General features: G+C 45.0%; 1 protein-coding gene across 1 annotated transcript; it reads left to right on the top strand.

Moving 5' to 3' along the window:
• Positions 1-75: 75 nt before the first annotated feature.
• Positions 76-25,382, top strand: wizb (WIZ zinc finger b). Its single transcript, XM_056400928.1, has 17 exons — positions 76-2,241; positions 2,796-2,982; positions 3,072-3,273; positions 3,553-3,628; positions 5,515-5,654; positions 5,775-7,451; positions 9,850-10,290; positions 11,250-11,678; positions 13,782-13,928; positions 14,387-14,950; positions 15,059-15,505; positions 15,616-16,122; positions 16,287-16,862; positions 16,991-17,202; positions 19,781-20,033; positions 21,794-21,959; positions 22,392-25,382. Exons 2-17 carry the CDS (start codon positions 2,893-2,895, stop codon positions 22,765-22,767), a joined length of 6,303 nt encoding a protein of 2,100 aa, XP_056256903.1. The 5' UTR covers positions 76-2,241; positions 2,796-2,892; the 3' UTR covers positions 22,768-25,382.

Below are 25,382 nucleotides of genomic sequence, written 5' to 3'. Positions count from 1 at the left end.
TTTTAAATACAGAACCTTTATTTTTTAATAAAGTGTCTATTATAGTGTGGGATTACTACCATTACTACATTACACTTCTGCTACATTATATTTATTCTTTATACTAGATTCAGATTAATAATACAAAATATAATCAACAAATAGATTATGATATATTATTAGAGGATAAAATAAGACTGTATTGATCCCTGGGGGGGAATCCAGAAGCTGCCCAGCAGTGCATAAAGAATTTAAATTAGACGCAACTTTACCAGCTGCAACATTTAAGTCCTGTATACATTAATACATCAATAATTAAAATCCAATAATATGATACACACTGGCTTCAGGAAATACTCAGACCCCTTCATTTTTTGCACATTATATCATGTTTTACATTTAATTTTAAAGGGATAAATTTGCCATTTTCAGTCTACACTCCTGAAAGTGAAAACATGTTTTTAGAATTTTTTCTTTTTCAAATTTATTAAAAATCAAAAACTCTTTCAGAAATCTTTCATTTACAGAAGTATTCAGACCCTTTGCTGTGGCTCCAGGTGCTTCCTGTTTGCTTTAATTATCTTTGACTGGACTCCACCTGTGGCGAAGTGAATTGATCGGACATGGTTCAGAAACACACACCTGTGTTTGTAAGGTCCCACAATGCAACCTGCGTGTCAGGACAAAAAACAAAACATGAGGTACATTGAATTCTCTGTGATAAAATAGTTGTCGAGGGCAAAGTTATGAAACTGTATCTAAAGCTTTGAGTGCTCCCACGATCACCGCCACCTGGGCAACCGCCAGTTTCACAGAGATACTTCAGACCAGTCTAATGTAAGTCAGACCGCTTCACAAATATAAAGACTGACTCATTTTAAAACAAATAAATTAGACACCTTACCCCCAGGCTAACTCAGGGCCTGCGACCACTGTTACCTTGGTAACATGGTAACCTTTGCACCCAACAACAAAAAGCAGGAAAACATGGCTCATAATTAGTGGTTTGCTGACATTGTTATGGAGAGAGCAAAGAGAAGGGACCAAAATCATTTTTTTTCTTTTTAATGTTTCACTCTTCGCTGAATTTCCCAAGTAAAACGTCCTTGTTATTGTTGAATTCCTCCAAAAGACAGTTTACCCAGAATTCATTGTACCATAAATCCGCCCTAAGGTAGTCAAGAACTAAACTGCTTTGTGCAACAGATGAATTTAAATGTCTGACTATTTGTTATATCTAAGACAAAGTCAAAGCATGTCTTTGTGAACCCGGCCCTGACTCTTCCTAGAGTTGGCCCTCTGGTCACACTGAGTATGAAGGAACTTCATACAGTCAGAGACCTGAAAAACAGGAGTTCACAGACTCTTCTGATCCAATCTGACTGATTGAATCTGTCTGCAAAGCTTGTAGAGATTTACCCAAGAAGCCTCTTCTACAAAGTGCTGAATTAAAGGTCTGAATATTTTAGTAATTCTAGTTTTAATGGCCTTAACGAAACAAACGTGTTGTCCCATCTGTGACCAGTGGGGGGCGCCAGACGACCATGTAATAATCAGTAGTAAGGCGATTATTGATTTTCGGCATTTAGGGAATTTTGTGAGACAAACAAATTGACAAACTCAATACACCTGTAATTAAAACCACGCTGAGAGGTAAGTCTGTAATATGTTTTGTACACATGTCATTTACCACTGCAGTTAATATGTAGGATAAACAGATGCTACCAACTGAATCTAAAAAGGCACAAATGACAGTTAATGTTTTACCTGTGTGGATAAAATTATCTGCGGTATTAATAAACATTATCGGTGCGACACGTGATCAGTGTTTAATATCGTATTTTTTCAGAGTGTCATTGACGTATCCGTCAGAACAAAAAAGCTTTTCGCATTGATAAACATTTCATTATAGAAATAAAGGAAATAAACAAGGCTCTCATAAAAGTTCAACTTAATAAACTTAGCCCCGCTGGGTTACTCGAAACTCTTCTCGTCACCCTCCCCGTCGACGTTACGTACGCAGCCGTGGCGTGCCTGCAAGCCAAATAACATGGAGTCCTCTGCCTGGCATCTCCAAAGGATCCATGCAAAAACCTGAGCAGCGATTAAAAAGAGCAAGTTTCTCCATGGGAGCAGTCAACCCCTCGTACGAGCATCGTCTCGGGGCGTAAAGCTTCAGCTCCGTCCTCAAACTATGGCGAACGGTGCTTGAAGAACCAGCCCTTCCACTGCGATCCGCAAAAAAAACCCAGGCCGATTTCAGTGAGTATTTGCACTAAAAAAAAAAAAAAAAAGAACAGTTTATGGGCGTTTGTGGGTTTCTAAAAGGCATTGTGCATGGATGCATTGTTTTTATTTTCACCTGACAGCGACTGGATCGATGTCAGACACGTCCTCTGAAGCAACAGAGGCCAACCCGTGGGACACCTTGATGTACCCGGACATTTTCCTGCTTTTTTAGAGGGGCAGCACGAGAGGATATGGGCCTGAATATAAAGGCCACTTATTTATGTAACCAATTGGGCGCCCCATTTCATTCTTTAAGACCAGACATATTGTGAAAATAGGTCAGACAATCTGAAAACTGCAGCAGGCAAAAAAAAAAAAAAAGAAAAAAAATACTGAGGGCAGGAGAAACACGACAGACTCTGCAGATTTTATACTTTCATACTGTCTGACATGCTTTTTAAAAATTCCTTCTTACAGTGAGCTGACTGTTTGAAATCTCATTTTCTGTGCAAATTACTTCAGTAAATATTGGCAGTAACTTTAAAAACCCTTGAAAACTTTTATTTTTTTTGTTTTGTTTTGTTCAGTGTGTGCTCATGTGTGAATGTTTCCAGAGGAAGAGGAGGCTGCACAATGTAGGCAGACTGGTCAACAGTGGGACTCCATACTGCTCTCTGGGGGACCATGGAGCCAGAGGGACCGCTAACCCCAGGGACCAGTTATGGGCCCCCACCCTTCAACTCAGCACAAACCTTCCTCAGCTGCACCTTACAGGTAAAAGACACCATCAAAGCGTCATCATTATTCTCTCATTTCTCCGTCCCAAGGTAAGATTGTAAACGGTTTTCATTCGCCGCCTCCAGTCCTCATGTTCTCCAAATGTGAGAGACGGCCTGATGTCTGCCAAATGCTCGTGGGGCCACACTGGAGATGAGGGCTCCTCGCAGACTGAGGGCACTCAGCCCAGTGCGGACCCGGGGAAGAACGCACAGAGGAGATTCAGGTCCTCAGCCTTTCCTTCCTCCCTAAGCTGGGACTCTGATTCTGAGAAAGAAACACTAGACGGTAACACATGCTTTAATATCTATTGGAAACCTGTTGCACACTTGTAGTAGTGTTTACACTCTTGCGGCAAAGCTAGATGCAATGCTGAGTTCAGCTAATACACAATGCCATCGGTGTATCTATCGTTGTTGTCCCCTTATTCTTTTAAATGTTATTCAGTCTGCTTGTCGCTCTCTGAGTAACCTGAGTATGCGCTGTATTTTTGACTGTGGATTTTGACTGTTGAGCCGTGAAGTGATGTTCCTGTGGTTGTGTGTTTTGTGTGCTGTTATGTGTCAGAGGAGGAGCTACAGCACTTTTCTAACCCTCATGGTCTGGCTGCTCACAGCCCAGGATCTCCTTCTTCTGGACTCAGGTGAGGAGGAGATGCAGGAGGGAAGGCGGCGAGTTGTTTGGTGGTGGCGCTCACAACACTCACAATGAGGCATCATGAAGCCACGTCACAGTTTTCATAAAACATTTAAACAAGGCAGTAGCCAGGATTTTAAAAGTACGGAGGTAATGTGTTGTAGTGGGGGCCCCCACTACAGAAATCTAGGCACAAATTTTCTTTAACTATTTGGATTTTTCATGTTTAGCCCTCTGAAGTCGATGGATGTTTGTATTAATATCTTTGCGATAGTACAGTGTAAAAATATGGTTTGAATGTATTTAGAATCTGAAGTCTCTCCACTTTCCCTTACATATTCTTGCGAAATCACACATGACTCATAGCCTCTAAAATTTGGTTTAAGTAGAGCGACAGACAACATTATGACTCAAAAATTTCACTTTAGGCTTTTATTATTCATTTATCTGCTATTTTACTCACATATTACAATAATTTAATGAACCTATAGACTTTGGTGAATCCATTTCAAGCACTAAAACAATTCATCAACATCAGTAAATGTTTGTTTTCACACAATATTTGAAGAATTTCACAAACCAGGCTTCAATTTTTCAGCATTTGCGCCAAATTATCTCTTTGCACAGTGAGGGGCCTCATTATAGAAAGAGTTGAGAGGTATTATGTTATATGCAAGTGCCCTTTAAAAAGTGAATTTAAGAAATAATGTAGAAATGGAGAAAATGCCTTTAGACCTCAGAGGGGTAAATATAGCAGTGCTTTCAAGGAAGTACCTTTGGAAATCAGCTGCATATAAACCAAAAGCAACGGACGTATTGACATTGTGAGCAATATTCTTATTCAGTTTCTCTACGAGAGTTAAACAAAAAGATTGATACCACCCTCATATCTGTCCGTAAGATGTGACGCTGCACAAGGACTGGAAACTGGCTCCGTCCAAAGGCAACAAAATGTGTCCACCAGTGCAGCTAAAGTTCAGTTATTAACACAAAGTGAAGCAAATACTCTTTTGAACGCCGTACCGTTTGTGCATTATGTGTATTTGCCTTAAAACAGACAATATATCAACTGTACTGATGCTAGCTGGATGCTAGCTAGAAAGCCAGAAAATAGTCCCACACATGAAACTTTTTCGTACAGATTAAACAAACCATATATAAGGTGTTAATTAATGAGATTCAGAGGTGCTGGTAGGCTAACTGTCTCCTCCTGTTTCCAGTCTTTATGCTAAGCTAAGCTAACTGGCCGCTGGCTGTAGCCTTATTCATAACAAACAGATGCGATAGTCATATCTTTTCATCTAACCCTTGGGTAGATAAGTGAATAAATGCATTTTCCAAAATGTCAAAATATTGCTTCAGCTGACTAAAGTCTGAGACTGCCACTAAATTCCACATTACATGGTTCTTTTCAGCAAACATCTTCTTAATTGGGAAATCACAGACTCGTAAAATAAAGCGTTACTGTTTTATTTCCCGACATGAAAGGTCTAAATTATGTTTCAAAACCTCTTCCACGCTGCCTACAAGAAAATCATGGTGGGAACACATTCAATTCTTTATTTATTCTGTTGGCCTAAAAGTAGTCAACCTTAAATAGAGTGTACAAATTCTGGAATCAGTGTAAAACATTCTCACCATTTGTATGCTTATAATTACACTACATCCAGTTTGCTAAAAGCCACAAAATTCCCTGAAGAAATATCAAGGACGTGACCTCAGTGCTCTCAATAGTAGGCTCAATCATGGCGCTGAGAATAAGAAATAAGAGCTCGCACACGATCTGTAATGAATTTAATGGAACACAGTGATTTATTCCAGGCAGTGATGCTAGCTAACCCTTCACTTGGTCAGAATTTAATTTAATGTCTATTTCCCTCCAACGCTGCGCAGACTCGATAGTGAAGACGACGCAGAAGCCGAAAAGCTGAATAGTAAAAGGGATGCATCTGCCCCCGTGGAGGGGCACAACGACAACAGTGAGAGCACAAAGACAGAAGAGCCAAACACATCTCAGCTTGGCCCACCAGAGTGTAAGTGCCATAAGGAAGGAACACAATCTGCCTGCACACTTTGTATCTTTCATTTTCTCTTAAGGCTCCCCTCATTCATAATTCCTCTGTTTCTTTTTTGTTTTGTTTTTTTCTTCACAGTAGCAGACAGCAAAGTCTGGAATGTATCTGAGGGAGCTGAGCTGTTTCTGTCCAAAGTAAAACTAAAGGAAGGTTGCCAAATGGAGGAGGAGGCGGAAAACAGCGCGGGAGATGAGGGAGAGAAAATGCCCAAGGGAAAGGAAACCAAGGAGTCCGAGAGAGATGTGTACACCTTCCCTGGAGACTCAGACCCTGAGAGTCCCCCTCCTGCCCCTTGGGCTCATTGCACATTCATTCAGCGGTGCAGGAAGAAGAGGGTGCTGCTCAGGCCTTTCTCTGGACTTGGCACCTTGAAGCGCACATTGCCCGAGACTGGCCAGCAGGCAGGAGTGAGTCTTCAAAAATCAAAAACCTCAGAGATGGCACAGCTGAGTCAAGGTGGAGGGGTTTATGATTTTGAGGAAGTCGGCTTTGGAGAGGGAGCGGGGGAAGAGCCGATAAAGTTCAGAGACAGAGGAGGGAAAAGAGACAAAGAGGAGGAAAGTGGGGCAGAGCCAGTTAAAGACATTTTCACCTGCGTGGAATGTAGCATTTACTTCAAAAAGCAGGTCCACCTGCAGGAGCACATGGTCGAGCACTGTCAGAGCGGCTCGGGGGGCGGCAGGCGTCTGGGAAAGGGCGGCCGTTTTCGGTGCATGGAGTGTGGGTGGAGCCTGCCGAATCGGCTTGCACTGGCAGACCACCACAAAAGGCACCAGGAATCCCGTCAGAAGATCCTGGAGGAGATTGAGAAACTGAATGAGAACGGGAAGGCAAGAGAGATTCAGAAACTGGACAGTAAGGCGGTGAAACGTATAAGCCCAGACCCAGCTGTTATGCAAGACGCAAGCCCGGTCTCGATTCCAGGCAAAGTGTCAGACCCAGAAATAGTCACATCTCCACCTCTATCCCCGGCCCCAGTTTCGACATCAGAAGCAGACCCAGCATTTGCTAACTCAAACGCAACTCCTCCAAATTCAGTTCAGTCCCCAGCTCAGGCCCGAGCTGTCTCTGCCTATCGCCGTCGCTTTTTCTGCACCAAGTGTAACTTCAGCACAAGAACCTCCCAGGCACTGGCGAATCACTCAAAGACCCACAACAGAAAAAAACCCGCCCTCCCGGCCGAATCCCCACCTCCAGGTTCGCCATCATGTTCAGCATCCACCTCTCTGGCCTGTGGTCATTGTGCCTTCCTGACCTCCAGTCAGACCCTCCTGAGGGAACACCAGAAACTTGTTCACCCGGGACAGTTCCCCATCAGTGAAGCGCAGGCTGAAGAGAGTGGCCAGCATTCAAAGTCTAATGTGGGTGCTCGAATTTCTAAACCCATCCTTGATTCCGACCACCTCTCTGGGACTGGATCCCTGCCCGACGCGGCTCAAGGCAAAAGCCAGGAAGGAGTCACTCCCTCTGAGGACAGCACAACGCCAAACAGCGCCGCGGTTCGGCCCTCGAGCCAAGTCGTCTTCAAGTGTGTCGGCAACAGGAGATTCAGCAGGAGAGGAAAGGCTTGGACTGATCTGGCCAAGTTTCATCCCAGACTGGACAACGACAAGCTGCCCGGGAGTGAAAATGAAGAAGAAGAAGAAGAGGAGCAGGAGGAATATGAGCGCACAGAGCTTGACACTGAACTGTCCCAACAGGAGGCCAACTCACCTGGAGGAGTGAAACGGCACACTAGAGCACGATCCAACACAGGTGAGGCTCAGCGGCAAAACTTAAGACACGACACCACTCTTACAATACGTCACCTGTACTGGATTTCTATGCAAGATCATTTGTCGATCGAGTAATACATATGCAATGCATGCACACAAATCAGATGATTGTGAGTCATTAGATTTTAACACGATTGCTCTAAAATCCCAGTTTAAACTTTGCGTACCTGGAAAAGAAAAGATTAAAGCTGCACCATCCCATGCAGTGTAGAAACCATAGACAACTATCTTCTCTCCTCTGCTCTAGGGAACATTTTAGCATCTTTAAGCTCATCGTTTTGGTTTTCTTGCCTGCAGCTTTAATATTTTGGCTCACTCACCACTCCCCATCAGCACCGACCCCGCAGACAAACGTTTGATAAATACGACCTGCCCAACACCAAGCCGCAGACAGGCAAAGTTAGTGCAGCTTTTAGCATCGACGTTTGACGAATGCTTCATAACTGCTGGATGTGTAATTATGCAACTGTTTGCCAGCACTTAAGTGGTAGCATGTCAGTATACTGTTTTCCTCCAGCAACATCACTGTCCTCTGTGAAAAAACTTTCCTCCTTTAGGGTTTTCCTACATACACGAACTTAAAGAGTGCGGGTGAGGGTGTGTATAAATAATCAAATAGCAAATGTTTGGGCCGTTAGCGGACCAGGAGGAGATACTCACTGGATTTAACAAAAAGTGTATTGGATTAGAATCGCTCTCACCACCTTTTTAATAAACCCAGTCTGATGTATGTGGATCAGAAAAAACTGCAGGATGGTTCAGCGTGTGCAGCATTGATGCACGAACAGGGTCTACATGGAAGAGACGTTGGAAGGAAACCGTTCCTGCGACCTCGTCACAAGAGTGATCGTCTGAAGTCTGCAAAGCAAACATCTGGATGAGCCAGATGAGAGTCACTTCGGAAACAAGTGCTGTAGACGCTCAATCAACACAATCACCAAAAAGTGTGTTTGGAGAAAGAAAGGAGCAGCGTTTGATGAAAAGAAGATCTCGCTCACTGTTGAACACGAGGGTGGAAATACTGTCAGTCGCAGAGGAAACACTACACGGACAGAGGGAAGATTGAACTCTTCTAAGTATCACCAAGTTCTGCATGTGCATGTCCAGCAGTCAGTCAAGAAACTTTCTACCCACACAACTCTGGTTTATCCAGATGTTGCTGTGCAGACTCGTAAAGAGGTCACAGGTACGACTTCCTCTGATGACTCTTGCAATGTAGACCCTGTTTGTGCATCAACGCTGCACAGTGGGACGGCGCACCCCCTCTCGTGTGTCAGCTAATCCTTCCTGCAGCTCCTCTGCAGTCGTGTGTGTGTGTGTGTGTGTGGGGGGGGGGGGGGGGTTCGCTTTGCCTCTCTTACCAGCAGGTGTGCAGTTTTATCTGGAAGTTGTCTTGGTCTTCAAAATCTTGTCATGACTTCCACAGTTCCCCTTAACGGCTATTTCTTAATGACATTTCGGACAGCGGAAATTGCAAGATGGAAGCACTTTGATATCTTTTTACAGCCTCCCCTGCTTTGTAGTTATCACTTAGATTCATTTTAGATCCTCAGTCAGTTGCTTAGAGGAGTCCGTGGTCGGTGAATGTCACCACAAGGTTTGAAGAGTCAGATGATTTATTATCTCTGGGGCTGACGGTCCCTAATGACGATGCTTGACCTGCCTGACAAGTCCCAGAGTCCCTGCTCACTGCAGGGGTTTTGTATTAACCTCTTTTTTTACTTCAACAAAATAATCATGTAATGTGACCAAACACTTGCACACAACTATGATACCTTTACCTGAAAGTGTAATCTCGTAAAAGACGAGGGCGCAGTCAAAATTACTACTGTAGCGACGGCTGTCAAACCCATACTTTGTCTCCAGATGAGTTTTATACACTTTATACACCAACCACAGGTTCAGACTGGAAACTGTTGTACTTCAATACTTAAAGGTCAAGAGATAGAGCATTCGACAAAAAATAATGGCGCCCGACTCACCTTCTTTGTCTCAATCCCGCCACACAAGTGGTAAACAATGTGAAACCACACCCGTGCTTTGCATTGCCGGAAGTGGCAGCCAAAATAAAAGCGTGAGGCCTAAACAATTTTTGCCCCATAGAATATCTTTGTGGCTATGTTGCTGTGTTCCCATATGACAGCATTTAATTTGATGAGTATAATGTGATTATTACTAATCGGAATAATGGTCAGTGGTTATAACTACAAAATAAAAACCCTTGTTGTAATAAATCAAAACTATTCTTTAAAGGGTTGAGATAAGGTGGACAAATTTCTTTTCAAAGTATTTGAGGTGTTTGCCCTCTACTGATACTGATTCAGTTTGAGTAGGACATGTTTGTTTATTGAAGATTGATTTTTTTTTTTTGTTGATAGATGACGGTTCAGCACAGCAGAGTGCTACACTATCACTCCCGCCTAAGAAGAGTGTGAAGGACGAAGGCAAGCAGGAAGTGGAGAAAGATGGAAAGGTTTTCTTTTTGAGGAGGAGTGCCCGGGTTACTGCTGCTCCTGCAGAAATTGACAGTGATGATGACGACGACGACATTGACGAGGAACGTGTGCGACGTTTCCTGTCAGAGGGCATCTTGGATGAAGACAAAGACGAGATTGATGAGGACACGGAGGCGCTTAAGAGCGTGGAGAGGAAATGCCCCTACTGCCCCGATCGATTTCATAATGGCATCGGGCTTGCCAATCACGTGAGAGGCCACCTGAACCGAGTGGGCGTCAGCTACAATGTGCGTCACTTCATATCCCCCGAGGAAGTCAATGCAATTGAGAAGAAGTTCTCTTATCAGAAGAAGAAGAAAAAAGGTCAGCAGCTTGTTGCATGTGTTTCTCGAGGCTGTGCAGATGTTGTCTGAGCAGATTCTGTAACTCTAGAAAACAATTCATTTTTTATGTCTTTGTCTTAAAATATGCAGAAAGAATAATGACATGTTTGAAACACTTGAGTAATTAAAGCAATGGTTCCCAACCTGGGGGCTGGGACCCCTACAAAGGGACACAAAATGAATCTCAACGTAAAGAACTGTTTCTTCTTCACAAAGTTGAATATTTTCAGACTTTTTCTTCTAATCTTTGCCTTTTTCTTGTTGATTATTGGATCATTTTACTTCTTCAGGACTCCACAAATTATTCAAATAACATAAGAAAAAACAGGACGAAGCTGATGAGTCACGCTGATAGTGAACATACTAAAAAGACGAGAGAGTGCGATCTAAACTGATGTTTAGCAGGTATGATGACTGTGTTCATTATCTCGGTTTAGTGTTAGCATGTTAGTGGTTGTTAATTAGCAGCAAATACAAAGTACAGCTGAGGGTTTAGGATCACCTGAATCATTACAATTCATTCTGAGCGGGACACGAACGTCCACACTAAATTTTATGTCGATCCATCCGATATTTGCTGAGACATTTAATTCAAAACCACCTTCATCAACCTGCTGATGGAACGAGAGAGATTAATGAGGACGCAGAGTGTCCATCCTCTGGGAACCATGAGTGTCTTCAGAGTTTCATGGCAATTCATCCAGTAGTTGTTGAGATATTTCACTCTGGACCAAAGATGTGAACCGACACATGAACGCTGCAAATCCTGGAGTGAAATGTTTTAAAAAAGTTGAACTGGTCTTAACGACCTGTGCGTCCAGTAACGAGGCCAGAAGAAGAAATAGCTTCGATTGAAGGGGCCACAAGCCAAAAAGGTTTGGGGACCACAGCTGTAAAGTCTCATGTCTAAACTTCTCGTATTGCTCGTCCTCTCCACAGTTGCCAACTTTGACCCGGACACATTCAGCGTGATGCACTGTGAGTTCTGCAGCGCCGGATTCGACACCCGGGCCGGCCTGTCCAGCCACGCCCGGGCCCACCTCCGCGACTTTGGCATCACCAACTGGGATGTTACCATCTCGCCCATCCACATCCTGAGGGAGTTATTCTCCAGCAGGCCGGACCTTGTTATCCCCACCGCTCCCCCTCGGAGCCTCAGCTCACCACAGGAGGAGGAGGGTGAGGAGGAAGAGGAGGAGGAGGAGGATGATGAGGGGGAGGAGGGGGAAGGCGAGGGAATCACTCAGGTAAAGCTGGAGGGGGAGACAAGTGAACGGACGCTGAGTGCTGCCGTCTGTGATGCGCTGCCTTCAGCATCTCCTCAACACTGGAAGGAGGAGGAGGAGGACGGTGGAGAAGAGTGTGAGGGTAAGTTCTCATTATTGATCCATCCCTAAAAGTAGTAGTATGACAGGTGTGTTGCTGTTCTGTTGGTTGTAGCTCCTACCTGGTGGTCCTGTTAAGTGTTGGCAGTTTGAACTTGGAACAGGGTGTAAAAACCTCTTAAATGATGCCACAGGGAGATAAAGGAGACTGTTACAAATACATAAAGCAGTGGTGTGTGAGCTGAGATGCTGTTTGAAGTGCACCTGTATGTTTTACTGTGAATAAAAACGGGACTGACTGACCTGGGTGACACCACAGTGCACTGTGTGAAGTGTTTGAATCAGGATGGTGGCTGTCGAGAAAATCAGCCCTAACACAGAGAGCCAGAGAGTGTGTGTGTGTGTGTGTGTGTGAGAGAGAGAGCGTGCGTGCGTGCGTGCGTGCATGCGTGAGTGAGTGAGTGAGTGAGTGAGTGTGTGTGTGCGTGTGTGTATGTGTGTGTTGTAGAGAGTGAGAGAGTCACTGATGCCGGTGGTTGATGTGGCACTCGGTGCATTTATCCCAACCTCCGCCTCCACTCGATTGGTCACGCCTTAGCTTAGCGGTGCATATGGGGGCAAAATGGCTGCTTCCACCTCCCCGCAGACCCAAACAATAGCGGAAAAACTGTCTGGCTTCAGCTGCCGGGAGTCCGATGCACTGCGGTTGCGGACCGGTGAGTACCGCGCGCTGTAATTCCTGTGCACCGCGTGCCCCTCGGATCACACGGCGGCGTTTTCCACTGCGCGTGTCTCGCGCCGCATCTTCTGTCACATTGTAGCCAGACAACAGCCATTATAAAAAAAAAAAAAAACTCTTTATCATGTGAGACCACGTAAAGAAAAGCAGTGTCGCGCACAGCCATGCAGGTAGCCCATGACATGCATGTCAAAAGCTCATAAAGCTGGTCATTGTTATTGTTTCGGGTCTTCACGTCTCGCACGCGCGGTTTAAATCGTGGTGATTTTTGGCTGTTGTGATATTGTTGTTACAGTTTGTGTGTTTTCTTGATGTCTGAGAGGTTTTTTTTTTTTTTTTTTTTTTTTTTTTTTTTTATTGTGCACGTCTGGGATGACGTCCAGAATTTCCAATGCTGCAGGATCTCTAAAATTACCTACAGTTGCCCAATCCTCGCCATTTTACTTTGCTTTGATTTTTGATAGAGGACACGCTGTGCTTTCAAGTGCATGCATTTGTGCACGTTTTTTTAAACAATAAACTAAGAGTTGGATGGCTCCGGAAAACGTGGGAACTTTGTGGACTGAAAGCGGTCGTAGTCAGTAATCTTATTGCAACTTATCCGGATCAACGAAGTATAATCGAAGTATCACTTTTACTTGGAAGTATCGGGGGGGGGGGGGGGGGGGTTGCTCAGTGTTTCTCTGCCTGCATGGATTCAAAGTCAAGTTAGCGGTTTGCCACTTTGTTATGTTTTATAAATACTCAGCTGATGATTTAGTATTGTCTTCATTATAATAGCTGGTGTTATAACGCTGCGCTCCGAGGTGTCACATCGCCGCTCTTTTACAGTCAAGAGATGAACTGACAAGCGCAGAGCCGCCCACCAGACAAAAAGCATTGTCTGTCTCCACGTCTCTTTTGATTTACCGATTTGTCGCAGAAAATGGCACTTTTGTCCCAGGAATGCCTGACTGCGGGGAACCAGGACTGCCATGTTTGTTTCACACAGTAGTGCAATTAGTACTTTTGTGACAGGGTTTCATCACTTGCATTGTTTTCATGTGCATTTCCTCACAGGAGAGGTTATAATGCGCTGTTATTGCAAGGACTGAGAAATCATAAGCAATGAGCTCAGGAGACTGAGTTAATTTTTCTGCTCTCAGCCTGCGTCTTTTATTTTATTCTCAAGGCGCTCAGAAATACACTGATGTGCTTTAACAGGCTGAGACAGAAATTAAATCTAGTCGTGAGACACATTCCTCAGACACCATCATTTATTTTAAGGTGATTTATTATCACACTCACTTAATTGTCCTAATTAACATGGCAGTCCTACACTTATATATCTACACTTTTTTTTATATATATATATATATATATATATATATATATATATATATATGGATACTGTGTTTTATGTTTTAGGGGATGAGGAGGAAGCAGCTGACGAAGAGGATGAGGAGGAGCTGCAGCTTCCAGCTCTGGACAGTCTGAGCTCAAGCCCCAGGAAAACAGGGCTGTGCAGCGCGGACACGGACAGCCTCTCTCCCAGGGAGGATGCAGACACCAAGGGTGAGAGAGAGATATGGGAGCGCTGACCCCAGAGTGTTGACAAGGGATTGGATTTGCTACAGCAAAGCCCTCAGCAAAGCTGTCACTGGGGAAATTGTAAAACTGACCTTAGGTCAGCGTTGAGGCGTGGCGAAACTACACCAGAGAGGGTTGTCCCCTGGGAAATCCTGAGAGGTAGACAAATGTATCTAGGGGCTAATAAAAGCACCTCTAACACTGTGCCGGTGTTGCTGCAGACTGGGTGAAGATGTAGACAGGAAGGGTGAGTGAGGTGACACTTCCTCTGGGATATCTGTGGCCTCTAAAGAACCTCAGCCACCTGCTGTTGTTCTGCAAACTTTGTGTTAATGCTGCACTTGGAGTGTCAACGGTTACCCTTATTTTGAAATATTTCTAAAAAATGTATAAGATGACAATTTTCTCAAGTGTCTCATCAGCTGCTCTTGCTTCTTTCGCAGTCCACAACTTAAAGTGCGAGGTGTGTGGAGCTCAGTTTGAGACCAGACGGGGGCTCTCCAGCCACGCCCGCTCTCACTTGCGCCAGCTGGGCATCAGCGTCTCGGAGAGCAGCGGGGCGCCCATCGACCTCCTCTACCAAATTGCCAAGGAGCGCAACATAGACAGCCAAATAAGCTCATCTCTTCTGGAGCCCCTTTCAGCCAAGAACTCCTCCCCTCCTGCTCCTCAGAAAGATGAGGATTTAGAAGACATGGACTCAGACGAGAAACCGATCCCTCTCTCCATCCTTGCCAAAGCGGCGAAAGCGGTGGCACCCTCTTCCTCCTCCACACCCACACCTTCTCCTGGTGCCTCTCCAGCGCCGCCTCATTCTGGCTCCCCTTCCTCAGTAGTGAGGAAAGCCCCCATTTCCTCTCTGCTGCCAGTGTCTTCCCCGTTGCGGTCCCCGGAGCACAAGGCCGGGGGAATGAAAAGCTTAACCTCTAACCTCTCTGCCCCGGTCACCCTCACAGCAGCCAAACCCCTCTGGGCGCCACAGGAAAACGATGCTCCTCTCAACCTCAGTAAGTGTCACCGCACTCACCGGAGTTCGTCTCTGATAACACTGTAAAAAGCCTCACTGTTTATTGTTCTTATGAGTCTCAGTGTAGTTATTTCTTCTTCATGTGCAGCGCTGGAGGTGGACCCCACCAAGGACATTGTTTGTCAGCTGTGTGGCGCCTGGTTTGAGACGCGGAAAGGCTTGTCCAGCCACGCTCGAGCCCACCTGCGGCACTTTGGGGTGGAGTACTCTGAATCCAAGGGCTCTCCCATCGACCTCCTGAACCAGCTCATCGACACCGACGACTTCAAGCACAAAGCCAGCGCGCTGCAGCTTGACGGCCACGCCGAACCGCGGGGCCTCGCCACCACGCTCTCCTCCCCGAAGCAGTCCCTGCTGAGCCTCTCCTCCTCTTCCCCTTCATCCCTCCTCTACAAGGTGACCACAGCTGGAGGTGGGTCGACGTCCAAAGCTACCTCTTCCTCGTCTCTACTTGGCCCGCCTGCCAAGCGTCTCAAGTCCTCCTCCATGCAGGTCTTCCGGCTGAGTAGTGGGGAGCTCATGGCCCTTCCTCACAGTAAGTGCCGCCTGTTGTATACAGTGGTAACCCCTTCACATAAAGTGCGCCTTAGCTGTAATAATCACAAATGTTGGATGAGGTTTAATACTTTTTCATCAAACTCTTAGGTGAACCTCCAAAGGAAATAGGCTGTGAGTTCTGCGGGGAATATTTTGAGAATCGCAAAGGGCTCTCCAGCCATGCCCGCTCCCACCTGCGCCAGATGGGCATCACCGAATGGTCTGTCAATGGCTCTCCGATCGACACCCTGAGGGAGATCATCACAAGACGGGGCCTGCCCTGCGCCCTTCCTCTAAAACCTCTCAAGACTCCGCCTCCGTCCTCTCCAGGACCTCCTCGTTCCCCTCTGTCAACCTCCTCCTCTCCTTCAGCCACCCTCCTCAGTCGCCTACCCTTCGCCTTCGCACGCCCCTCCAGCCCTCCTCAGCCCGCCGTATCTAAATCGAGCTCGGCTCAACCGACGTCCTCCAGCGGGTTAATCCTCAAGCTGAAGCCTGAGCCGGTGCAGCTGGAGGTCACCACGCCCGGGGCAGTGGGGAGATCCGGCGGCCTCTCTACTGAACCTCTCGGCTGTAGCTGGAGCAGCTCTGACAATGTGTTCCCCCTCAACCTGGGTAACGTAAACCCTGAGTTTTGTCTGCAGGGCTTATTTAACAGTTTAACATTCTGGGAAATACACTTATTTACTCTCTTGCTTAGGAGTGAGTGGTGAAGAACGCCCGTGTCATCGTGTCTGTGTGTTAAATCTGTTTACATTCTCCCTCTGGTCCTTCCTCAGCCATGGCCCATGAAGTGGAGCCAACGAGGGATATCCGCTGTGAGTTCTGCGGGGAATATTTCGAGAACCGTAAAGGCCTCTCCAGCCACGCCCGCTCCCACCTGCGCCAGATGGGCATCACAGAGTGGTCCGTCAACGGCTCGCCCATCGACACCCTGAGGGAGGTCATGCACAAGAGAGGGGTGGGCGCCTCCTCTCACTCGGACCAGGGAGTGAAGAAGGAGTCGAGCCAGGGAGCCAACAGTCCCCGATGGGAGAACGCGGCGGGCGCCGGCGCTTCGGAGGGTTTGGGCGTCTCAGGCTACCAGTCGTCCAAATTCCGTAAATCCCCTCTCGGTTTGCTGCAGTCAGGGTCGAGGCTCCATAAGCAGGGCCTGGGGTCCCTGGGCCCGTCTGCTACCCAACCTGCAGGGAAGCTTTTCAGGATGTCCCCACTGGGGAAAAGGCCTCTGTCGGAGGAGGCCCAGTCCGTGGAGACTTCCCACTCACCACCACATCAGCTTAAGACTTTCTCGCCTCTGCCACATGATTTCTCCTACAAGAGGAAAACCTCCCCAGACAAGCACGGACACCAGGTGAGTCATTGTTAGCTTTTTTGTTTTTTCTACTTCCCCCCCCAAGTCTTAGCACTGATCATCTTTCTCCTTGCACTTTCTTTCTTTCTTTCTCCTGTGTGTTGTTTTATTTATTTATTTTTTTTCTAGATCCCAGCTGCGAGCTGTGTGGGTTCTACTTTGAGAACCGTAAGGCTCTGGCCAGCCACGCTCGAGCCCACCTGAGGCAGTTTGGTGTGACTGAGTGGTGTGTAAATGGATCCCCTATCGAGACGCTTAGCGCTTGGATGCGGAGCAGGCCGCAGAAGGTGTTGGAGATGCACCGCAGCTACATGCAGGGGAGCCGCTCCACCCTCAAGAAGGTGAGGACAATGCAGTCAGTCAGTCGGTAATTCATTTTAGTGTAATAACTCAGGTCAATGCAGGTGTTGTTTTAGAATAGAAAAAGCTCTCAGGCTTCACTTGGATTTATCTCTGGCCTCTGACACTCCAGCAAAATCTACTGTTGTGAGTATGAATGTTGTTTTTCTTCTCACAGAAAAAATAAAAATAAAAAAAATGCACCATATCAGTGGAAGAACTTGTGCCTCCCACAAAGCCGAGCAGCTATACAATAAAAGATCGTAACCCACTGTGCTACTTTTCTGACACACTCACTTTTCCTCGCGGTGTGTCTTTTGAATAGGCGTCATGTTCGGAGATCTAACACGCCTCAGCTGGTGGCTCGACAGACATTTTGTGTCTTGGAAAGCTTCAGACGTGTTGTCTAACAGCTTTGAGCCTTACTGTAGATCCTGTGTCTTTACACCCAGCAAAAATCACTGTGGGGACAGATGCCAGAACAACTCGGCTATTGACTTGATTGTTGCCATAGTAACCAGGGTGCCTGGCAGCTTATGTTTCATCTTCAGATAAATTATGGCATGCTGTTGATAGAAGAAAATGTACGTTTTCTTTTCTTTTCTTTTTTTTTTCTTTTTTTTTCTCTTCTTTTTCCCTCCTGAATTAGTTTCTGGTGCATTTGCGTCACTGTCACACCTTTTCCCTGAGCTCTGATGTGACACACATACAGAATGGATTACCTTTTAAACGTCCTTGTAATCATATTGTTCATTCTGGGAAAAATGAACCCAACTAATCTACATGTGTTGGACTGTTACGCCTGCGTCTGAGGACTAATTAATGACTGACAGTATGAGTAGAAACGCACATATCCATTTATTTATTGATCAGTTGATTAACAAAAATTAATCAGCAACTGATTTGACAGCTGATTAATCATTAAGTCATTTTTCAGGCAAACCAGCTTCTCAGTATTTTGGATGTTTGGTCTGCACAGTTTGTTTGAAGATATCATCATGAGCTTTAGAGAACTGTGAAATGCATTGTTCAATATTTTCTGACAATTTTTATAGACCAAACGATGCATCGACAAAATAATTGGCAGATTAATCAATTATGAAAATAATTGTTTCAAAAAAATGGCCATCATAGTTCCCCAGAATCCATTGCTGATGTCTTCAAAAGTTTAGTTTTTTTCTGTTAAACGCAGATATTCAGCTCACAAAAGTAGAAAATACTCACATTTCGATCAGTTGCCAATTTTCTGTCGCTGGACTAATCAATGAATTGATTGACGTGTTTCAGCTCTGGTGATTTGCAGCCAGTCAAGAGTAGGTGAACAGTTTGAAAAATGTTCATTTCAGTTAATTTACATGTACATTGATTGTGATCGAACCGTCCTCACAGACCTGCACACAGGTATTTGTCATGATGATTAAACCTCTGGCCAGGGTGAAGGTGGGTGGAGCTACACTGGACGTTGTGTGATGTCACCAATCTCCCAACTTCCAATTTGACTGATAAACTTAACAGGAGAATTTGAGAAATGTCAAATCCGGCTCAGTCTTATTATATTATATTATATTATATTATGCCTTATTATTATGATCATTATCATCATTAAAGATTACCACTGAAGACCATGACATGCGGTTGAGAGCTCTGGAAAGGGGTAGTAAATGGTATTTAAGCCTAATCCATTTGCCTTTTCTAAATCAGCATGATGCTGATTACATAAAACTCTTAATTACCAAGCTTTATTAATTAGTGCTTTATTTATGACTGGAAGGCTTCAGGGGTCACTAGTGTGTGTGTATACGGTATTTTAATTAATTAACTAATTAATTATGTAACAGATGGAGACAATGTTTTCTGTAGCTGCCTAATTGGTCAGACATTTCTCAAATGGAATACTTTACATATGTGTTTTTATACGAAGGTACCTACATGAACTCGTTCTGGTAGAACGTTGTTAATCAAAATACCTTAAATACAGCAACAACATTCAGACGATAAAGTAGTTCATTAAAAAGGCCTAATTCAATGAATATGCGCCACCACTAAAATATTTTTAAAAGGTCCATTTTATACATTTCCTTGAAGATTTATGCTGTTAGAGTTATTCTAAAGCAAATTAAAATTAATTAAAATAAAAAAAAAAAGAAGCAACAGCAGCTGCCGACTAGCTTGAAATAGCAAGTAAATCACCGAAGTAGCCCAGCACATATTCCCCTCCTAAAACCACATCATTTTTACACTTCCGTTTTTGTACACATTTAACTAATTAAATGTAACATGCTGATTAGTTTGCTTTCGAAAAGCTGGTCAGCAGATGTTGTGGACAGAGCCAGGCTGTTTGTAGTTTTTGTGCTAAGCTAACTGGCTACTGGTAGAAGCTTCATATTTACTGTACAGTCATACCGTCAGTGTTGTTTGAAGAGATATATCTAGAAAGAGACTTTGGTGTTGTACTATTTGACCTTTTTTGTATAACTAGGACATGGCAGCTGCATTGTCTGTCGTTTATAAGATCACTCATCTTTTTCAATCTTCCAGAAGAGCAGCTCACCTCTGATTGTCCTCCCCATCTCTTCACAGAAGGCCTCTTCCTCCTCCTCCTCCTCGTCCACCTCCCAGTGGTCTTCCTCTCTGGCCGTAAGCCTGGTGCGACCACCGAGCCGCGAGGTCAGCCAGGGCTCTTCCAAGACCACAGAGGGTGAAGCCGGTACCAACCCGCAGGCCGCTGCCATCAGGCCCAGCCGCAGCAGTCCCAGCCCCTCCCGGCTCGCCGGCGGCCTCCCGCTTCAAGCACAGGTGGCGCGTAGTGAGCTGAATGTCCGCCTGCCCAGAGGTACGTGAGGATCCAGCATATGTTTTGGCTCTCATGCACTCAGTCAGGTGCATGTGCCTGCACGCATCACATAAAAACACACAAAAACATTTCAACCATTTGATTTTAAAGTATATTTTTTTGGGCTTTTTATGCCTTTAATGGACAGCACAGTGGAGAGTGACAGGAAACGGGGAGGCAGAGAGAGGGGGAATGACATGCAGTGAAAGGCCGTCCGATGCGGGATTCGAACCGGGGCCGACTGCAGCGAGGACTGTAGCCTCTCAACCATTTGATTTAAACTACTGAAATTCTCTGAGGTTAGCTGACCGGTTTTAGCCACTATGTTAATGACGTGGGTCTGGGGATGACAATGTTGGTTGCTTACTGCATTAATTAATTCCTATAGCACCAACATGAGGTTGATATTTGTGGTTTTGAGTGAAATGTCTTGACAATTATTGGAAAGATTAGTGCGAAGTTAATTACCAAATACCTGCAAAACTAATGAGCATACCGTTAGCTTTAACTGTAATTTGTTTTTGGTGCTTATTAGCAAACGTTAGCATGCTAACACACTTCCCTAAGAGGATCAACATGGTGAACATAGTAAACATTATACATGCTTAACATAAGCATTTTAGCATTCTGACATTAGCATTTACCTAAAAGGCACCACTGCCAATGTGCAGCCTCACAGAGCTGCTGGCATGACTCTAGACCGTTTTTAAAAAGGTGACTCACCGCAGCAGCACAAGAGCAGCTTTAACTGTGGGATACATTAGATGTATGACAAGTAAACAGGGTCTGTTATGCTGAAAGAAAAACAAAGAGGTGTTTCACCAGGAGAAATAAATGAAATGCTTGGAGTAGAGCCACAGCACCATGCTAGCCTTTGTTTCCAGTGACAGGGAGTTGCTTTTTATTTTTATTTTTTTGACATTAAATTGGCTGTGAAAAGCAGTGAAAGGGCCACATTTTTACATTTGATGTACTGAAGAATATTTGTGCAGCATGTATAAAATTAAACTAGACGATGCAATTTCTGGAGAAATGCCCAAGCTGAGGCTAAACTGTGTTGATGGCTGCTTCGATAAGTCTGAATCTGAGTTTCATTGTTAGAAATGCCAGCAAGTAACATTTAAAATGGAGCTGCAACTAAATCTGTCTGCCTGCCAGCCTAACTGTCTGCCTGCCTGTCTGCCTGTCTACCTGCCTGTCAGCTTGTCCGTCTGTCTTTCTGTCTGAAATGGTAGCACTCAGCACACACTCACTGTTTAAAGGTAATCCACCAATCAGGCTGAGTTTCAAAGTTAATCCACCAATCACAATGAGCTCCAAAAGTAATCCACCAATCAGAATATATGTAATGTGGAGTCAGAGTTAGAATGACAAACTGAAATGAACCGTCGAATGTTTTTTGTGACTAAAACTGCAGTGAAACACATTTTCCTAGTGAAAACAGTTGAACTGTGTGTAAATCATTGTCTTGTATTTAGTGTTGGAGCAGAACGTAGCTGGACTCAAGTGGTTGATAAACACCACTGACAGCAGGGGGAATCTCTAATCAGCTGATTTGAATCAGCTGTGTCCTCCTGCCACTTTGAAAGGCATAGTTCATATTCTGTGAGTCACTGTGTTTTGGTGGTCACATTGTAAGAAAGAGGACAAATACCTCATCTGTGTTCAGAAAGAAACTTCTTCTTATCAGCGTTCGAACGACTGAATAACTCTGGACTGACACACTCTGCTCCACTTGTTGCCTCCTCCTCTTTTCTTAGGTTTTGAGCGTCGGCCCTTGAAGCATCCATCTTGTCCCGATGGAACAGAAAGAGACAGCGGCCCTCCTAAGCCCCCCCGCACAGGCACCGTGCCCGCCCTGGTGCCCAAACCACCCTCCTACCCGCTGGTCAAACTGGTGGGCAAACTCTACACCCTGAAGTGCCGGTGAGTGCCACCTGTATGTCACAGCAGACACAGCAAGTGCTCAGTTATTCAGTCATTAGAAATTGTGAGACGGCAGCATTAATATAGAAGTGTCTGGCTAAATTTTAAATAGTCCCTTAATCCCCAAGCAGCAATCACCACCCCCACCCCCTGCTGAGAAGTATAGTGTTGCTGCACTATATTGAGAATAGTGAACCATTTGAGATTTTCAGTGAGTTCTGATATAACTACAGTACAAAGGTTTTTACAAAACCGGCTGCTCCCGAAGGAGCCACTGACTTTACCAGCAGCAGATTGCATTTTATTTCTTTGTGTGAAAAAACGTTAATGGAGACACAATAGCTGTTGCAGTTATTTTACAGATTAGTAGCCGTGTTAATTTTTGCATAATTCCCATCTTAAATGTGTTTTCTCTGTGTCTCCCTGCGTCAGGTTCTGCGAGGTGGAGTTTCATGGTCCGCTGTCGGTGCAGGAGGACTGGATCAGACATCTCCAGCAGCACATCCTTAAGATGAACTACAACAAGCCTGCTGCTCCCAAAGCAGCTTCCACCGAACCCCCTGCCCCGGCTGATGACCCGGCCCCGGTCCAGGCCTCTGCCCCAGCCTCCACTTCTACCTCCAGTTCCACCTCGACCACACCTGCCCTCACCTCCACCCCGACCCGCACCACAGCTTCTAACAGCCGCTCCCCGACACCTCTGGCCGAGTGCGCTCCCGCCGTCACTGCCACAGAGATAGTAAAGGTCTCAGAGGAGCAGCCCACCCTAACTGCTACTCCTATCCCCCTCCCTACGCAGATGGTGTAAGCTTAAAATCATCGCTCGCTGTCATTTGACCCCGTCTTGTTTTCTCCTGCCTTTCTTTTCGTCCATCTATTTCTTTCCTTTGGCCTTCACAAAGTGTTGTTGTGGAGGAGTGTTTCCCCTCCAAAGAGTCCTCTGAGCCCCAAGCACCTTTGAAGCAGCTTTCTAGACTGTTACTAAGTCCCGTTACCATGGGAACGAAGCTCTCCTGGCTTATCTGCGCACTGGGGATTGTGGGAACTGTCCAAGGTTATGAGGAGAGATGAACCAATGTTTTGTGTTTTGACTTGTTTATACTGAATGTCCAGGCGTTGATTTGGACCGGTGCTGTACCTCTCCTCACATTCACTGGGCGATTTAGGGGTTAATGTAGTTTTTTATCAAACTTCAGCCCCGTGTCTAGTACAGCCCCCCCCCCCCCCCCCCCAAACCTTTCCCCTTATGAACCGTGCGATACTAAGACCTGTGAGACTTTGGCCATTGGCCTCAGGCTCTCACATACAGGTCCTGACTGAGATTAAATGACATGTATAATCATGCTAGTCTTGTGGTTGAGACTTTAAACAGATGGTAACACTTAGTGTTAAAAAAAAAAAAGGCACTTTTAATATTGACATTGTCACTCTGCTAACCTTAACCCCAAACGCCCATTGAAATGGGTGAAATTTGACTACTTCTGATTGGTTAAAGGAGCAAGAAGTGGAAGTTTTTACCCCAAAAGGGAAGACCCCCCCCCTCCCAGTTAACTTTGTAATGTAATACTTTCCCCCAAATATACATTTTGCTTGAATGTAGCTTAAAGCACCTATTGATACCTTATATGCACACATTCAAACACAATCAAACGTACGCCCCATGTTACTAAACCTTCTGAAGTTTGAACCTTCATGATGTTGCTACTCCACAGTTTGCTGTTTTCAGCAGATGCTGTTGTGTCGGAGGCGCAGTTGCCTTTTTTTTTCCCCAGACGTGAGAAGTGGAGCCATAGAAAATGTTCAAGGTTACACATTTCAACTTTTTCCATTCACAGTGATGCCATTTCCTTCCTGCCTTTTTCAATGTAACCCAAATTATTATTTATTTATTCTTATGCATCTGAATGTGGTAAGCTAGGTCATTTTAAAGCTGAAGTAGATCTTTGGAATGTTTGAAAATAGGTCAGCGGTGCACTTTTACTCTTGTGCACAATGTGAGTGTTTGTATGTTTGTGTACATGCATAGCAAATGTGCATTTGTTTCCCATTTTAAAGAGAAAGACAGAAGTAAAACTGCTTGATGGGAAGACGCCTCCTTAGTTCAAAGTGAACTAAATTTTGGAGCATGTCCGTATCTAGTCTGATCAGGACTTATATGCATCCATCATCGTGTTAGGATGTGCCAAAGAGTCTGTTTACTTCCTTGTCTTGCCTCTGTAACAGCTGTTTACATTGGACATGATGGTGGAGGAAACTCTGCACAGCTATCGAGTTCCCCAAGGCTCCACCCTGAACAATGGACTGAAACCAGCGGCGATCTGCATCCACTACAGGCACCGCCGAGGTCACCCGGTTTGAAAGACTCGTGGCTACTGGAGCAGCTTCATGGGAGTCGCGTTGTTACTGTAGGGTTAGATTATTCCAATTAAAACATGAACACAAAGCAAACTTGATTTCAAGCAGGGCTCTCGAGAACTGTCAGCCCTCAGTCCAGAAACAGAAACGCACCTGACCTCGGTGCACCTGAGGCTGAAGTCTGTTTCTTTCTACATTGCTTCAGAGTATGTTCATATCAACCTAGAAACTGAAGCAAGAACTAAAGGGTCCATGTAGGCTGATGACCTTTTAAAAGTTTGTTCCAGTGTTTGAAACATGACTGTTCAATCCAAACGATACCCCAACCCTTTTATGGAGTATAGATACATACTATATAACTACATGTACTTAAGAAACTGTTGATGCTAGTAGAGCTATCAGCAGTTCTAATAGCAAGGTAGTTAAAAAAAAATAAGTGATCTTAATTCCTCTAGTGTGATTTGATTTCAACCTTTGATGCTATGTATTTTTTATTGCTCTGTGCATTTCTGTATTTGCAGTCCTGCAAGGTGAATCTTAGAGTATTTTTTATTTTTATCTGTTAGTTTCTCCAAGCTGAAACTTTTGGTGCTGGTGAGAATGTTGCAGGCGAGATGGCGAGTGACTGAACGTGAGGAAAACATTTTAATGTGATTGTCACGTCCTGGTATCAAAGGACTCCAATAAGCAGGCCTTAAAGGGGGCCACTTTGCACAGTGAGATGTGATCCTCTCTCTGCATTCACAGGGTAGCAGACGCTGTGGCCTCTCACAGGTCTCCGGCTGCGTTACTGTGTGAGATGTGAATTACGAGGCTGGTGCATTAGAGTTCCCTTTTAAGATTACCTGATTAAGCCTCAGCTGGTGTAACTGGCTGTTTTAGTGTGTGTGTGAGTGTGTGTGTGAATGTGTGTGTGAGTGAGTGCGTGAGTGTGTGAGAAGACAGTGAGACGACAATGATGATTAAGAAGAAAAAGATGCAGTTGAGGAAAGAACTGTACTGTACACAGAGGGTTAAGTTTTAAGTGAATCGACTCCAGAACAAACAATAAATGTGATTTCAATTTCA

This window comes from Seriola aureovittata, chromosome 17, assembly GCF_021018895.1.
Source record: "Seriola aureovittata isolate HTS-2021-v1 ecotype China chromosome 17, ASM2101889v1, whole genome shotgun sequence".
Taxonomy (NCBI): Eukaryota; Metazoa; Chordata; class Actinopteri; order Carangiformes; family Carangidae; genus Seriola; species Seriola aureovittata.
Note: the sequence above shows the minus strand (reverse complement) of the source record. Positions and strands in the feature narration are given on the sequence as shown.

Bases quoted from the DNA above. Each gene is read 5' to 3' on its own strand.
- wizb (XM_056400928.1), top strand. From the start codon at position 2,893: ATGGAGCCAGAGGGACCGCTAACCCCAGGGACCAGTTATGGGCCCCCA. The intron at 13,929-14,386 runs GTGAGAGAGAGA...CTTCTTTCGCAG, and splicing joins GGAGGATGCAGACACCAAGG to TCCACAACTTAAAGTGCGAG. The intron at 20,034-21,793 runs GTACGTGAGGAT...CTCTTTTCTTAG, and splicing joins GAATGTCCGCCTGCCCAGAG to GTTTTGAGCGTCGGCCCTTG.